This window comes from Anticarsia gemmatalis, chromosome 3, assembly GCF_050436995.1.
Source record: "Anticarsia gemmatalis isolate Benzon Research Colony breed Stoneville strain chromosome 3, ilAntGemm2 primary, whole genome shotgun sequence".
NCBI lineage: Eukaryota > Metazoa > Arthropoda > Insecta > Lepidoptera > Erebidae > Anticarsia > Anticarsia gemmatalis.
The window spans coordinates 894,499-912,320 of record NC_134747.1 but is presented as its reverse complement, the minus strand read 5'-3'; the positions used below and the strand labels follow the sequence as shown (position 1 = coordinate 912,320).

The 17,822-nt window shown below is 36.2% G+C and overlaps 1 protein-coding gene across 1 annotated transcript in view; it reads right to left on the bottom strand.

The window, feature by feature from the left end:
* wb (wing blister) overlaps positions 1-17,822 on the bottom strand; it is a 199,107-nt gene that overhangs the window by 149,311 nt on the left and 31,974 nt on the right. Inside the window, exon 2 of the mRNA XM_076135719.1 lies at positions 1,054-1,231. Within this exon, the coding sequence (XP_075991834.1) occupies positions 1,054-1,231 (178 nt within the window). The remainder of the gene's footprint in view (positions 1-1,053; positions 1,232-17,822) is intronic.

Below are 17,822 nucleotides of genomic sequence, written 5' to 3'. Positions count from 1 at the left end.
TTCGGTAATTGCATATGCTAACTAATACTGTGTGTTTGTTGAATAAATCATTGTGATTTGAATTAAAAGGCACTATCTGCCTGGTTGATTGGGTGAATTATAGTTTCTGTAAGTTTCTGACCTTTCTATCTATTAAAAGGTCAAAAACTTACAGAAGCATTACATTTCATTACATAGATGTAATGCGTTTAATTACAACCCGAATCCATAAACTACATACAAATTTCGCAAAAGTCCTGCTACAGTAAAGATCAGTGGGCTCATACCTACATCAGTCTAGTACCGAACTTCCTAGTACTGCACGAAACAATCAAATGAGCAAATCTATTTTCATGGGGTGCATAAACACCCCACACAAAATTTACCCGTCGTGGTTTGAGAACCACTGTAGTAACGTAAGTCTCAAAGCTCATTAAAGCACGTAAGCAAGTGAATTGATAGTGCAACCTGGTAACTCACTATAAGGGAAAGTTGACCATATATCCATATATCCATCAAAGGTCTGTTCGTAAACTATACCAAAATGGTAATACTGTGAGACACGTGTGGTGGGAGTGGTCCATTGTACCATTATGGTACACTAACATGCCGAAATCTACCTACCGTTTATTTAAATGTCTTATACGTGTGTTCGTAATACTGGAGGAAAATAATAATGACTAAGTTAAAATTTAACAAATGTAACAATCAAATAACAAAGAGCAAATTCATGAGATTTTATTGTCCAATACTAATTTGTGCAAAACTACTAATAGCGACATCTAGTACCCAATAGCGAAACTAACATTGCGAATTTGTTAATTCGTGCAAAAACAATCACGAATTCACGAAATCTGTCATTGATGCTCCCTTCAAAATAAAGCAAAAATACTTATCTCGGTTTATGAGCTGTAGTTTATCTATTCAAACTGTAATTTTTGTATGAACTTAAACGCTATTGAATAGATAATATAATAGAATAGATAACAAATAAACTACCGCTAAATGTACCTCAGAAACTGGGGGTTAATCATTCACATATTTATATAGAAGATCTATAGTTAATCTACTTACTTTCCCGGCGTATCCCTGCAGTATTCTTCGGCACCGGTAGTGCCGCAACTCGCGTTAGCTACTACTAGTGAGTATGGTGCGACATCTAGCGGCGCGGGGAGCAGCCCGCTTGTCGCTCCGCTCGACACTATGGTCTCACTGATGGTCGTGCTAGTGAGACGATCTAGTACCGCTCGACCTGAGGACAAGAAAGAAATACATGTTTCAGTTTCTTTTTTAAAAATAATTTGCAGGAGGCGATATTTTGTTCAACCGAGAATTAAATCTGAGAGAGGAATGGAACGTCTGAACCAGTCGCCCAGGGACCTGTGCCTGTGATGTGAATTTTAAACACAGTACTGATCACAAAGTCTCGAATTTAATCCCAGGGTTAAACAAAGGAGTAAGGTACTTCCTTCACTTCAGTTCAAGACTCAGAAAAAAGCAGTAACAGACTCTGACACTTAATGAGTACTACGAAGTCTACGGACCCGCACAAATTATCCGCAGTTGACAATTTTGACATTTTTATAAACCTTTATAATAGCAAAAGATCGAGAGAAAAAAATCTTCAAAATAGAAATACAGTAAATCAAAGTGACTCTGAAATTTAGACTAATAAACAAACTCACAAAATGCCAGCCTAATCTTAACAACAGTATAAATTAAACTGCAACTTCCGAGTCTAAAACGAAACAGCGTCCATCAATTAGTTAATTCAATTGAACTTAGCACTTAGCACTTATCAAATGATCGCAAGTGGTAATATCTTCCTTATGTGCGCCAGAGCGGCCGCGTTAAATTGTACGTAAGCACTTATTTCTGAGTGCTGTGTCATGTTATTAGTAAATATTGTCAGTTTATTGGTTTAGTTGTTTTTTCGATTGAATCACAAAGGCACCGTTTAGTGTACCTACGGATTCCTTTTTGTTTAACATGGATACAGAATAAAGTTAATGTCACCAACGAAGTAAGAATTGCTGACCTACGAAATTGCTAGGACATGGATTCAGAATACAGGTCTGCATGCAATGTCACTGAGAAAGTTAGACTTGCAGACTTAACAGCTAATATTTGATAGCTGCTAAAACCATCAAAATATGCATAGTTTGAACTTTTCTCATCATGCAATAAGTACTATTTTTTAAGAAAGACGCATTACAATTTCGTCTCGAGCTTTCACGGCTCTTGCTTGCTCGTCCTTATCAATATGCGTTTAAAGACCGTAATCGATTTTCAACTCATAAGGTACCGGTTATTATTTTTTTGGGACCAATATAGAACAAAATATTAACAGGTATTGTAAGCGAGCCTATCGGAATGCACTTAACACCAAACCACTCAAAAAACAGTTTCATCAACCCGGAAACTGAACTTAGACGAGTGTAATTGACACCCTGTTACCAATCACACAAGTACCACAATCAAGCTGGACCGTGGGAAGTGGTGAGAACAGCTGATGGCTTCAATTGGCGCTCAATTGAAGCGAGCACTCGCGGTGGTCGTGACTGAGGGGAACAGGTGCTGCGGTAATTGGACACCTGGAGAGTACGCTCGTTATGCTTTTGATTTTTGTAGTAAGAACATTACTCGTTTGGTTAATGGTTAACCATGTGTCTTAGTTATTAAAGCTGCCTAAAAGCTTTTGTAGAAAGGCCCCTTGAAGGACGAATCCAATAAAAATGTATATATGAAAGTATTTTTTAGAAATACTGAACACCGCTAATAATAATTATTTGAGTTCAGTTAGTTTACTTTATGTCTGAGTTACGACGGTACTTCAAAAGTACTTAAATATCGGTAAGTAAAATTCCTTAAAACATTCAAGTATTAAGTTGATAAACTAACTCGAACTTAGAAATTGTGGCAGAATTTATTCAATTGCTTATACGTATACAATTATGTAGTGTCTTCATTGATACTCAGTCATACGATCCCCATATAAAACCTTCTTTAGATGACTAACAATATTGATTAGGGTTGTGACATATTGATCAATACTAGTCAATAAGTCAATCATCTGCTATCAATCGTCGTCCGATCGGCTGGCGCCTTCCGCACAGCACTTGACTCAATAAAACTAAGGGTATCTCTTAAAAGCTTGCAATAACTTTATATTTATCAAGTTCATAACTATAATGGTTTTATGTGCTTTACAGTGGTACTGTAAAGATTTCGAGGTATTTCGACTACTGAACGATACAAAAATGATTGTATGTTTCTCTGTAAAATGTTGTTTTTTAGTTGTCAAAGCTTTTTAGAATCAGCTCTATAGTTTTGGAGACTTTTTGTCTTAGGTATATGAGTATGTAAATTGATTAGCTATTAAACGTTGTTTTTTTTTATTCTGTTAACAGTAAAATTTATAATATTGTTTTAACACTACTGACACTAAAACGACTAATCCGATTGATATAATACAAAAACTTTAGGCAAGGTAGATTTTCTGAGAATTCTACGGGACTATGCCTGTACAGTAATTTGATTTCTATAGTTATAATTCACTGCCTTAATTTTGCAGGTAATTAAAATGAATCTGCTAGTTAATAAATAGATAAAGAAACCTTTTTATATCCTTAAGTTTCGACCAGCTTCCTAAAATCGTACCAAAATTGTACTTATGAATGGTACAAACTGGTTTAAGGTCTAATACCAGTAAAGGTCTGCTAATTCCTGGAAATTGTAAGACATAACAGGAAACACGTTGTTGCGCAATCAGTTAGTACTTTACACGTCACTTCCGGTGCTGTATATGTTACTATGAGGTGTTAATCATAATATTTAGACTCCGCTGTGGGAATATTGAGATTTGAATGAATACGACTTACAAGGGTGTTAGGCATTGAATTTCAGATTTTAGCTGTGTTTTTTCAGGAGCTCCTGCTGCCTCCAAAAACTGGTGGTAATTCAATAATTTTGTTTGAAAGACGAACCGCATTTGGATTAATTTTATTTTGTTGGCATTGATCCTGTTGTATTTCTCTCCTTTCTTTTGAGCCACTTCAGAAAACAAGGCATTGGGATCAATACCATATGGGACTCTAGAATCTAAACCAAAGGAATAATTATCAAATACACTCTATATAAACTAGATCCCTCTAGGATCTCGTGGGGCCGTACTTTGCCTTTTACCAGGCATTTAATACCATTCTAGACATCATTATAATTTCATGTCATTCGATACCTACGTAGGGATCTTATAAAACTTACGACTTTTGTATAAAACACAAGTATTTCAACTAAACTTGGTAAGTAACAGTGGTATCTCAATCATCACGGCAGGTAATATAAACAGGGGTGTGCAGGAAACGCTCGTGAAAGGTAAACAAGCAACGTATTTTGAGTTACAAGTATGTTTGGGGACGTGCTCCTTCGACTGAGAGGAAAGGGAACACCGAGGTACATACTTTGTATTGTATACTAGCTGACCCGCGCAACTTCGCTTACGTCACTATTCATAATTATGAATGGGTCATGATTTTCCTCGTTTTTGAAACATTTTTACTGGTACTCTGATCCCATTGGTCGCAGCGTAATGATATATAGCCTATAGCCTTCCTCGATAAATGGGCTATCTAACACTGAAAGATTTTTTTTAAATCGGACCAGTAGTTCCTGAGATTAGTGCGTCCAAACCAACAATCAAACAAAACAATCAATCAAACAAACAAAATCTTCAGCTTTATAATATCTTTATATATATAATTCTTCTGTAAGTGTGTATATATGTCACTGAACTACTCTTAAACGACTCAACCGATTTTGATGAAATTTTTTGTGTGTGTTCAAGGGGATCTGAGAATGGTTTAGATTCACAATTTTGTCCGCTGGACAATGTTTTTTATTTAATTTTTATGGTAAAACAACGTTTGCCGGGTCAGCTAGTTAGTATATATAACTTGTTATTGAAATAAAGGTGTGTATCACAATCCTTGAGTAGGTTTGTGTTGGCAGATGTGGGAACCAACATATGTCTTTCGAATTTTTGAGTAGTTCCTTTCTTCAAAATCGAGACAAAACTGTTGGTAATTTGGAAGTGTTATTGTTGCTTACGTTGTTTGATTCTAAGGTAATGCACTTAATATAAGAAAATAACAAATTCACTTTATCTAAAAGAAAAGAGACAGGACCTTATCCCTGAATAGTGTAAAGTGTGTCCCACGCGGGACTTAGCATTTTGGATTAAATAAACGGGACGAGTCATCACAGTGGTCTAAACATTTTTGTATGTATTAAGACTTTACACATGACAGAACATACATTACAGTGAATGCAGTAACTCCATTCTCTACTACTATCAACTGTCGACAACCGGCATGTCATCGAGAAATTATCTATGAATATATGATCAGCGCCTCTGACGGGCGTCGTAGGAACTATTTTGGCAGTACATTCTAAATGCCAAATTCTCGATAGTCGACAGTACTGACTATAGAGATTTGCGCTACAGAACGCGCTTACGACCGCCAAACTATCCGCCGTACGTCGGCACATAGTAGTAATGCAATGCGAAAGATTAAATTATATTTTTAGTATCTCTAAATCTATGTAAAGCAACACTTCTCGTCTATTGATGCTAACTACCATAAATTACCTTTCAACTAAAAAATATTCACTCAAAAGCAAGATCGTAAAGGCACACAAAAGATGTCTTGGGTAGGTACAAACAGAGGAGCGTTAATAAGTTTCGCATAACCGTGGTTACACTGCGGTCGGGAATGAACTTGGGACCACACGCGACGCGTTCTACGACCCGTTATGTGGTTCTGACGGGGAAGTTTTAAGTTATGTGCTAGAGCTTGATAAGCATATAAATATATATAAACATAAAATAAAAAGCCTTTAATTTCTTACAAACTTAAATATACTAGATTACATTTAACACTAACTTCTATAAGCACTTTATACTGTTACTAGCTGACCCGCGCAACTTCGCTTGCGTCACATAAGAGAATCGTAATTTTCCCCGTTTTTGTAACATTTTTCACTGGTACTCTGCTCCTATTGGTCGTAGCATGATGATATATAGCCTATAGCCTTTCTCGATAAATGGGCTATCTAACACTTAAATAATTTTTCAAATCGGACCGAAATAGTTCTCGAGATTAGCGCGTTCAAACAAACAAACAATCAAACAAACAAACTCTTCAGCTTTATAATATTAGTATAGATAATAAGTAATAAGAGCTTAAGTAAGTGTCGTAAATGCAATAGTTTTTTTACCTATATGACCCATTATTTTTTTACTATGATAGTCAAAATAATTTTATTATGTTTGACTGCAACCAATTCACTGCTTAGCTTATGATAAGATAACAAGAATAAAAATAAGGATCTTACTAAAACTACATTAATGTTTGTCTACCCGAAGCCACTACGGACCGATAGTCTACTATAATGTTCTAGTGGCAGTCAGGAGGCTGTGTAAACACAGGTTTAGTAAATAATAGCGTGTACTAGACTATGTCGGAAGATACGCGCCTGCTCATTAGTAACAACCCGTTTATTATAGGTTCTATGCGAAAAAAGGGAGATAAGAGGGTTTCAATCCCAATCACTGCAGGACTGATGGCTGGCAGCTAGGCTACAAAGGTTCAATACTTGTATTTGTTTTGTCAATCAGGCTTGCTACACACATATTCGGTTCGGCACGTTTGTGACGGCAAGGTTTATCGAACAACACAACCGACTCGACTCACTTGTTGAGCTTGTGCCGATCGGGTTAATCTACACATATTCGGTTTTGCCGCTAGACCGAATAATGCCGAACTGAATGTATGTAGCAACTCTCATTATCTATTCAGAGCTAGTGGTCCGGATTTTTTTTGACAAAGGTAACAAACTAGAGTAACACAAGGACCACATATCCCAGATACAAGTCTATTCGAATCTAGTGTCAATTTGAGCTTAGATAGACATTATTAGATAGATAAGCAACTAAAAAGTTTTACGCACATTTTTTAGTTATCAGTGAAAAAGTAAATAAATAATGTTCTAGTGTTAATCAGGACTTCAGTAGCGCGATTCTGTACAGTCGGTACTGTCAAGTATCGAAAGTTTGACATTTCGAATGTACTGCCAAAATAGTTCCTACGACGCCCGTCAGAGGCGGTGATCAGATTTTCATACACAATTTCTCGATGACAAGGTACTCGGTAGTCGATAGTAGTAAAGAATCGAGCTACAGAAGGCTGTGTAAACACAGGTTTTGTTACTCGATGTCGGAAGATACGCGCGCGCTCATTAGTATCGACTATCAACCTGTTTCTTATAGTTTTATATGAGATACACGGCTAAAAATGTTGTTTTGTTAGTTTGCCAAGTGGAGGGATGGTTAATTAATTGATGTTTCATATTATTTACAATATACGTGACATAATTTTTAAGGCAACAACTCCCGCACAAAGAATTACTCTTGCGTAGCGGGGACTATTACAAACATACAAACAAAGAAAACCAAATACAACCAGACCCGAAACAATAACTTGTGGATCGCACAAATACCTGTTCCGTGTGGGAATCGAGCCCAAGACCTCCCAAGGCAATGGTAGCGGCATGGCGACCTAAACCACTGCGTCACAGAGGCGGTAAAAAAAAAGTCATCGTTAAGTTCACAAAGTTAGTATGGCGACAAATCGCAATGATTTTTGTTGTCCACAGAGCTTAAAATAAGGAATACTTTGTACATATTATCTTATATCTTCACCCCTTTAATTTGATAGTGTGTATAGACAGAGGCGTTTATTCAAATCAAGTGTTTCACCGTCGCGCTGTTATCTGAATGATTTGCATACACTTCATTCGTTCACTCGTTCACTTGCGAGCGTTGAACGAACACTACGACGACTAATTGGCATTGCTTGTACGGTGACAAAGTTTTACGACATTTGGTAGATTTTTTTTAAATGACAAAAAACGTATGTCCTGGATAGAAAGCCGGACGCAACAATAGAGAGATGGCACTGGAAATTCAAGGCAAGAGGCCTTTGCTCAGCAGTGAATCACAGGAAAAAAAAAGTTTGAATAAAAGCGAAAGCAACTAAGTAAGCAGGTACATATTTTAAAACGTTACGTGCTTATTTGTTACTAGCTGACCCGCGCAACTTCGCTTGCGTCACCTAAGAGAATGAGTCAAAATTTTTCCCGTTTTTTGTAACATTTTTCGTTGCTACTCCGCTCCTAATGACCGTAGCATGATGCTATATAGCCTATAGCTTCCTCGATAAATGGGCTATCTAACACTGAAAGAATTTTTCAAATCGGACCAGTAGTTCCTGAGATTAGCGCGTTCAAACAAACAAACAACTCTTCAGCTGTATTATATTAGCATAGATAGATGGACAAAGTAAAAAAAATTCTCAATGAATATCAAAACGCCTTTGATCCAATAAATTATTTATGTTATATTACTTAGTTTAAAGTCATATAAAAAAAATATTTTGAATAAAACTACCGCTAAATGTGCCTCAGTTACTGCCGTTACTGGGCATAAGTAATTTTATTATGTTCCTAGAACTTAGAGTTAAATCCCGTCTTACTAGTCTAAATGGTCACTCTACATACAAGTGTGTTAGAGATATGCGCTTGCGCCTGTGACGTCACGCGTCGTGACGTATCTCGCAGACGTTTTGTACTTGCCGCGCTCGAACAAATCGAGCGACCCTTTATTTTATTACCAGCCTTGTATTACTACAACTATGTTATGTGTATGAGAATGTATGATTGTGGTTGGATGGCTTTTTGTTTTGTGGCGTTGTAGTTGCAAATGGTCTTTATGAAGGTAGATAACTATGTAGTAAATAAGTACCTAATTCTAAATTGTTCCTCAAAGCGATGTAATAAAATATTTCATTAATTATTCCCACTGCTGGGTAATAGTGGGTAAGTCTTATAAAGCATGCAACGAAATATAGTCTCAGCCTTGGACAAATATTTATTCAAATCTCATCAATGAGAAATATTTTGTGTTATTTCTCTCATGGGAAAAAAAGCGTGATTTTATGTATATAGTATTAAAATATACGTCATATAAACATTATATACTTAGGTAATACTGGTAGAAGCACAGGAGTATTCCCATGACAACATGCGCGTGCGCATGCATACCACTAACAAACTATTGTTTTTATTATTTTACACTTTTAATTCAGTAATTTAGCATGCATACACACGGATCGATAATAAATTGATTTTTATAGCTTTAATACATGCCTTTTGTCATTTATTTAAAGGACTTTAACACTGCTTCATCATTAAGAGAGAAAAGGTACCTATGCCTGCGACCACGGCCAGTGTAATTGCGCCGAAACGTCAGGCATTTCAAGGTAAAATTCGTGTTCACGTTGCTTTCAGACTTTAATTGTATCATTGCGAATGTATACAGTTGGCTAACTCCCTATAGAATCCAAGATTGTTTGACGTTTTTGCGTAGATTCTATTGGCCAAGGTCGTAAGCTTCAAAATTCAAAAGACAAAAAGTACGAACAGATCCTAAACAACTAGGTTGTTGTTGCAGAAATATTTGTTTCGTGGTGGAATTAAACTCTCGTCCTCTGGACTCATTGGTAGTAGCGTGGTAACAACCATAACCACTGCACCATATAGACCGTTAAAGTACCAGACAAAACTATAATTCATATCAAGTAACTTAAATGTCAAAATACACGATACGATAGCAAAAGAAATCTCAGTTTTACCGCCAAACAGAATAACACCGTTATAACAAAACATCTAATCACACAAACTATCAATCGGAAAAAACTCTACAAAAAGGGTTTGATCTCTAAAAGGCTAACTTCCAAAAAGGAGTTGCGTTGTAAAAAGCCCTCCGGCTCGTGGGAGCGTTATGTCCTCGGTCCTCTGAGGTCCATTAAGCTCATTAGGGCCCTCCAAATATGGTGAACAGTGGGTTTTTGTAGGGAGCCTCCAGACGGACCGATGCGGACATACGATGTGGAAACGGTATACTGTTTGATTGTTTCGTGTGAGTAGTGACGTGTCCTGTTAGGGCTGGTGACAATGTTATAACGTATTTATTGAAACATTTTGTATTAAAAAAGTCGGTACTGGTGTAATTTACAGAGTTTTTTTAATCATTAGGTATAGCAATTTTTCTACTGCAAAAATGTGTGCCAATCAATGTGTATCATTATACCTAGACTGGTTTACAGGTTATGCTGAATAAATTATAAATTTATAAAAATGTTTAATATACATAATGTTCGGGAAGATGCTCAAAAACCTATAGTGGTTAAATTATTAAATTTGAAGGTATAACCTAAATAACCTTTTTTATTAAATGGCAGATTTCCATAACTATAATACAAAATTCTACCTCACTTCGATTTAAACTTCACTTTTCAACTTCGAACCTCGTACCTCAGCATCAAGAGACGATACTATCATGTACCGCTCCAGCATACATACATCGCGCTCCAGCCTTCGCTACAGGAATGCGACACCGGCGGAATGTCCAGGGCTCACAGACTCTTTATTATCGTTTGTCTGAATAACAGAGCAGACTGACTTTAGGATGACTGGAGACATACTTGAGCAATGTATGTTACTTATAACAGTCCAGAATTGAATCTTAGGTTTATTTGCTTTATATTTTCAAAAGGTAAAGCTTGACAGGGCAGCATGGAAGCAGTGTGTTAAGTACTAGTAGGCTTTACAAAGCGATTACGGCTTAAAGTAATGACGCAGATGACGAATAAGAAGAATGCATGTTTTTTAATTCTTGTTCTTACAGTTTCTTATGGCATATTATTTGGCAAGCCTATTTTTCTACGCTTATGATGTAGACTTTCAACATTTCTGTAGTTTGAACCGGTTTACGACTCTATTCTCGAGAAAATGAGTATTTCTCGCTTAATAAAGAATGCTGAAAAGTTCAATTTTCAGAGAAAATTTGAACGATCTTCCATTTGATTTATTTTCGGGTCCAAATTCTAAGCACAAATCATTTCAATGCCGCAAAAACAAGCAGTTTATGGTTACAATATGTCGAAAAACTACAAGTACTGAAGTATTTATATTCTTCTCTAACTTATAAGTCCCAGCCCTATAATAAAGTACTTGACGGTGAAGGATCAGCGTCTGTTATCCTGTTTTAGATCTAACTCCATACTCTCGCGTTCCTACCTTTATATATGGCCGCATAGCACCACACAGATTATATGAACACTTACTAGGAAGGCTGTGCGTTTGAAGAAATGCATTTTTATGCTGGTTTCTTTAGTTTTGAAATGTACGGAAATTAACATGAACGTGAATTTTGCAAGGGTGCTTGACGTTTTGCAGGCTGGACTGGAAATGGTCGTAAGTTGTGTCTCGTTAAAAGTTATTATAATTCTTTGGATGTAAATCCTAAGAATAGTTGTGTACCTATCCTGAGGTTATGACTCCTATTGCTCTGTCCTTATTGCAGTTTCAAACTTACGTCTTGGGTTTGTCTGTCACTTGCCAAGGCTGTAAGTGTTAATATCGTCGCCCGTAAGAATTTAATAATGTTATATAGATTTTGTTGACTTGGCTATATCCAAATTTCTTTAAAGTTACGTATACGACAGTTGTCATAACTTACATGTTACTTTATCTAGAAATACGGGAATTAACGCGAAGTCGCGAACATGTGTTTAACCTTGGAATGCTTAACGTTTCGGTGAAGGCTATACAGGTCGTTGTCGAGGACTGACTTTTACTTTAGTGTCTCTTTGTCATCTAAAAAGATAGTCGTTTGTATAATGGCTACCTCTCAACTCTTTATACCTTTAGCTAAGCTCACAATAGTCTCTTAATCAAACGTTTTAAAATACCTACCAACACAACAACTTTATGATCGCACATCAAACTTAACCTTGCCTATACACCACATCTCCATAAAAAGCCTACCATGATCACAAAAGGGGCCAAAAAAGGACATTCCTATGAGTCACCTCATTACTAAGAGCCAGTGAATCAGCGCGGGTAATTGGCGTCCAATACATGGACGGGTAAGGACGGCTGTGCATTGTACGACTGGAACCAATGAGGAGAGAGGACTGTTTTTGCTTTTATGGTAGTCTGTTGTTTGATAGTGTTTAGAAGTGGTTAATGTGTCTTGTTTTATTGTTATGTTTGAATGAGGAAGTATTTACTGCCATTACTTAAGGTATAGTACTACTCTTTTTAGGTATAGTACATGTGATTAACTTTAAAAGTTTGGATGTTTGATTACAAATAGTTTTGTACTTTTTCAAGAAATTATCTAGAATACCGGAAGCCCTCAACAGTGGTCTCAAAGGAGTACGTGTTGCATACATCCTTTTCTCCTTCTGTCCCGTAGCGCAGTGTAATGTTAATTCCTTAATGATTACAGTGATAACTAGACTTGCTCTATTTAAAAATCTATTGATCCAATATTAAAACTAACTTAAGCTCAATAGGAGAAGACCAATAAAAGAATTTGCCGCCACAAAGCCTATTTATCACACACCTTCAAAATGACAAAAAAGACAGAATACACACCAAATACATTCCCAACCATACAATAAGACCATCAAACATACATCACACAGACAGACAGTCGTGTCGCAGTGTCGTGTCGCGTGTCGCACAGTGTGCGTGCGCCCTTACCTGCACGTACATTGTCAGTCGCCGCGGGCGCCGGCGCCTTGGGCTTGACAAGGGTGCGAACAGACAAAGGGAGGTACTAGTATTTTTTATAGAACTTTCTAGACAATTGGATGTACAATTCGTCATGGTGTTGGCTGTGTTGCGCAAGATTAACACCATGTTTGTAGTGGCTGTCTGACTATATCCAACTATGTGCGTTTAGAGCCGACTGAAAGTCTTTATATCTAACTGTCGCTAACTAATACCACTAACTGCAAAGTTAGATTATGTGATTGCTTGTTAATTTTTACTCATCAATTAAATGTTGTTTATTTTGTCCGTATTTGATATTAAACGTAGTGACAAGCTTTCAAAGCGCCCTTTATGTTTTTCAAAGTATTGTTTATTACGTACGTTATTAGAACGTACTTAGTATCGTCTTCTTGTTGAGAATACTGTTAATTATTTAACTGCACGTTTGGCGCAGTGGTTAAAGTAGTCAGTCAGTAACCGCAGCGCCGCGTTTCATGGGTTCGAATCCCACCCAGGACAAAATTAAATATTTGTGTAATTAGCGAGAGTATCTGTTCAGAGCCTAGTTGTCAATCTATTTATGTAAGTATGTATTTAAAAGTATATAGGTATAAGCTCTTATTACTTTGCAATCAGATGACTGGGTGTGAGATATCCAAAAACATTTATTTATATGCAGCTACGGGAACGGTGAGCCGCTAGGTTCAACCTAACTTGACTCAAACATCTTTCACTTAAATCGAACAAACATATACCTTTACAAATTCGCCTTCTAAACCACCATTTTTCATTTGCCTGATCTCTAAGACCAGGATCTACCATAAAGGTCCATTTAAGTGTATTTTATAAGCATTTGTCACGGCCCCCCTGGGCACAAAGGGGCCGCCTCGTAAACTAGTAATGAAGTACCCCTAAAGGACTTTTATTGCAGAGCAGCGGGTAGCCCTTACCATTTTATGGCCCAGATAGGAATGCCGTTGTCAACAGGAATCTGTTGGTGGCAAATAAAGCACAAAGAGGTCATTATGTTTAACATATTTTAAAATATTTTTATTTTGGTCTCTGCCTACTCCTGTGGGAAAAAGGCGTGATTTTAGTAGTATGTATGTATATTTTAAGATAGGTTATAGGTATCTTTTTACTCTTGCACTAAAATCTAGTCTTTTCGTTCCCGGTATTTTTGTATACAGAAATGTCAGGCACAAATTACAATTAGGCGACAAATAACAGTGATCTATGGATCACACAAATAATATACCTATTTTTTCGAATCTCTGTCTATTTATATTTGAAAAAAAATGTGTATTATCTATCTATATATGTACGGCACGGCATGTGAGTGCAAGTGAGTAAATACTTAACAAAAAAATGTGTTACTTCAAGTGGAAAGTAAAATATTATGTTGTCCCTACGCATTATTTATTTACAACTAATGACTGCATTTCCTAAATAAATAAACTCTGTACGCATAGTTTCCTTCCATCTCTAATTATAAAACTTATAAACTAATCGTCTTAGACGCAATTAACACCTCTTAATGATAACTATAAATTAAGTTACGTACACACCATCCTTGTACAATTTATTTTAAAACGAGCTTACCCACACGACTCCGCTTGAATACCAAGTTCATCCCAAAAAAATCTCAAGCAACTACGCTTCTCTACATTCTTTTAATTGTCTCTATGTCGTGGTCGATAGTGCATCCGGCAGCTGATCATGGTCTCAGGTTCGATTTTCAGGTCGAGCAAAATACTAAAGGTCTTTTCTAATTTATATTACAATATTTCTCACTAGAAGCCCTAAGTTTGATAACGTGCCCGGTAAATGCCAATTGGATCGCCCCCTATCACATGGAACTAACGATGATGTTAATGGCGAAACGTGAGTGTATAGTGAGTACTTCTGCTTGCACCTTTGAGCATAACAGGCTATGTATGTAAGATTTTTCTTAAATTTCCTATCTTTTATTCTAGGTTTTCGACTATCTAGCTCTCAAAGTTTCATCAAAATTGGTTCCGCAGTTTCGCTGCCAAGTGCAGACAGACAGACTTACGTTTTTTATATTATTAGTAGGTTCCTATTCCCACGAGAGGATTCATAAAATTTAAAGACTTGTCGAAAGCTTAAACTTGGTATAAGTGTACAATAAATGTAGAAATATGTCACTTTTATTTATATATTTATGTTTATATTATGTTTTATGAAGAACTTATGACAGTTATACTTAAATAAACTTTTTCAATGGAACGTTTTAATTTCGTTCTCATGCTTATTTTATGACATGTTGGTTATTTCCGTGTGAAGTTTCAAGTTGTGTTGGATTTTTTGAGTTAACGGTGTTTCATTTATTTTGAATTAAATTATCGAGAAGAATTTCCAAATAATAACATCCAATACATTTTTCTCAAGCAGGGAATCGATCTTGGGAATTTGACATCACCATTCGCATAAATAAATAGGTTCCAGTGTGTGAGTGAGTGAGTTAAGTGTTTAATTTTTGGGCTTTTAAAACCAATTTTATCTATCCGAGACTTCAAGTTCACCAAATAAAATATTATGGGGTAAGCAGCGGGTAGGCAGTATAATATTCATGTAGGTAATACCATAATTTTATAATCAAGGCAGTTATATTCGACATAAAATTAAACCATCCACTAATAAGTAATATAAACATGCGCGCACGCATCTGGGCGGGCCGGTTATCAACGCTCGCACTTGACGCGCCATAAAATTAGTTCTCGTGAGAGAAAGCCGGGGGATTGTATTATATTGATAGCCGATAAGCTCAGAATGGGCAGGGGCATAGGACCCATCACTTTTAAAAAAAAGTTGATAAATATTTTGTGACGTCTTTTGATCTTGATTTTAATAGCTTGATTCCGTAGTTCTCTAGGTATTTTAAGTGTAAACTAAGTAGGTAAGTAGCTGGCTAATTTAGGCTTAGATGGGCTTGTAAATTTTTAAGCCTTAGAATAAAAAAAAACTAAACGACTTAACTAAAAGGCGGTATTTTCCGTCCTTTAAACAACAGACATAATTTCAACATTCTACTGATAAATAATTTCTAAATCTCATAATTTTTTTTTATATGTTATTACCAAAATTATCCACACTGTTCTTTGAATTAAGTAAAATATCTATTTACTACCTAGTTATAAATATGAAAAAGTCCTTACATAATCATATCACAATCATTTTATTCACCAATAAGACTATGACGGCTTAGTCGGCTTACTTCACCGTGCTAAGCCGCAGGCATCAACTCTTATACAAAATAATACAGACATCATGTTATATAATGAGTGTATAAACTATAGTTAACAAACTTATTATTTAGTTTTAACACACCCTCTCCTTATAAAAGTTAATTGAGATGATTCGACGGAAAGATCTCTCATACGATAGCGGTTACACTAAAGGAAGTGATAACTACAAATAATAATGTTTATGGTTTGTTAGATCATTAGTTTGGTAATTAATGTAATAAGTCTTTTTTATGTATGGATGTGAATGGAGCAAAGGAAGTTTATAAGTATCAAGTGGCGTTCTTTGGTCTCTGCCTGCCCTTATGGGAAGAAGGCGTGACTTTATGAATGTATGTATTTTTTGGTATATTTCCCATAGTCATTTACGGAAGCCGAATTTGATAACTTTCGTATTTTGTGGGTACTTATTTATTTACATAATAATTTTTATCCCCGTAGCTTCATAAATTGCATTATAGACCTTGCTAGTTTTTCAAACTCCGGGAACTGCCACTAAATTCGAATTTACACTTTACCTAAATCTTGTATGGAATCCGGGATCTTTCGATCGCCTTTCAAGTATGCTATAGTTCGACCACCAAAGAATGACTAGATAATTCGCCATAAGACACTTTCGTCAATGACATAGACACGTACATATTTATTACATCAAAAAAACTGTGCACTCTTCTATAACGTTTCAAAAACTATTAGTCTTATTGTTTTTACCCTCGCTCCTGTAAACCACGGAATGCACTTAATAATAAAATGAAATGACATCCCAATTGACTTTCATTGAACCAAATCAATTATTTAACTTCTTTATTATAATTGACATGTTTAATGCAGCATCCGCCTACTGAAAGATTAACACAAACGACAAACAAGCAATATTAGTATCCATTGAAAAGTTAACGAGAAAACACAATAGGTGTTGTCCTACTAATCATGAGATGGACAGTACAGTATAATCATCTTTTAAAACACAAGTAATTTAAATAACAATGCGTAATCATTTGTTAAAATTATGTTTCTATTGGATCTTGATGAAGTGTAGGATTGTACTAGAAAGTACTTAATTTGTTTGCAAAGATGTCTTGTTTCCGAATGTTTTTCAAATAAAAGTAATACAATACCTCTATTCTAGATCTATCTATTTGAGCCAATATTACAATTCGAATATAGTGCCAAAAGCAGTGCCAGAGGCTTTAAAATACCTAGTTTAATCCTAACTAGACACTAACATAATGAAACAACCTTTGACGTTTTGACTTTTTAGGGTCCTGTACCTAAAAGGTAAAATGGAACCTCGTTATTAAGCCTCCTCTGTCCGTCCGTCTGTCTCTTGGCTGTATCTCATAACCGTAATTTCTTGATTATGATGGTACGGAACACTTAGTGCGTGAGCCTGACTGGCACTTGGCCGGATTGTTGGAAATGGAATGGAATGGAAGAAAAAATTACGCTAATACAAAAACAATAATCTTACTCCTCCTGTATTTCATTCCACCTATGGACGGCTTAGATTTCACAATCTCCGAAATAAAATTCAATGAACAGCCCATCCCAAAATACCATCCCATCTTTGTACAAACCGTGGCAAAGGTTGCTTACCACAATAATCTGTTACATTGCAAGAGCAACAATAGCTACACATCTGTAAAAGGGCTTGCACGTCCAAGCCGTAGCCGGGCCTCATTATTGTCGCCAAACTGGCGTGATCAATGCTTGCTCGTGTGCTGCTTAGATGGGAGCGGCTTACATGTAGCGGCTGTAAACTGGCGTTAGTGTAAGTTTAATTGGTTACAACTACTATTCATGGACGTAGATTCGATTCCCATAACAAAGAAATATTTAAGCCTTCGCGGCAATAGATCCTACTAATATTACGAGTATAAATGAGAAAGTTTGTGA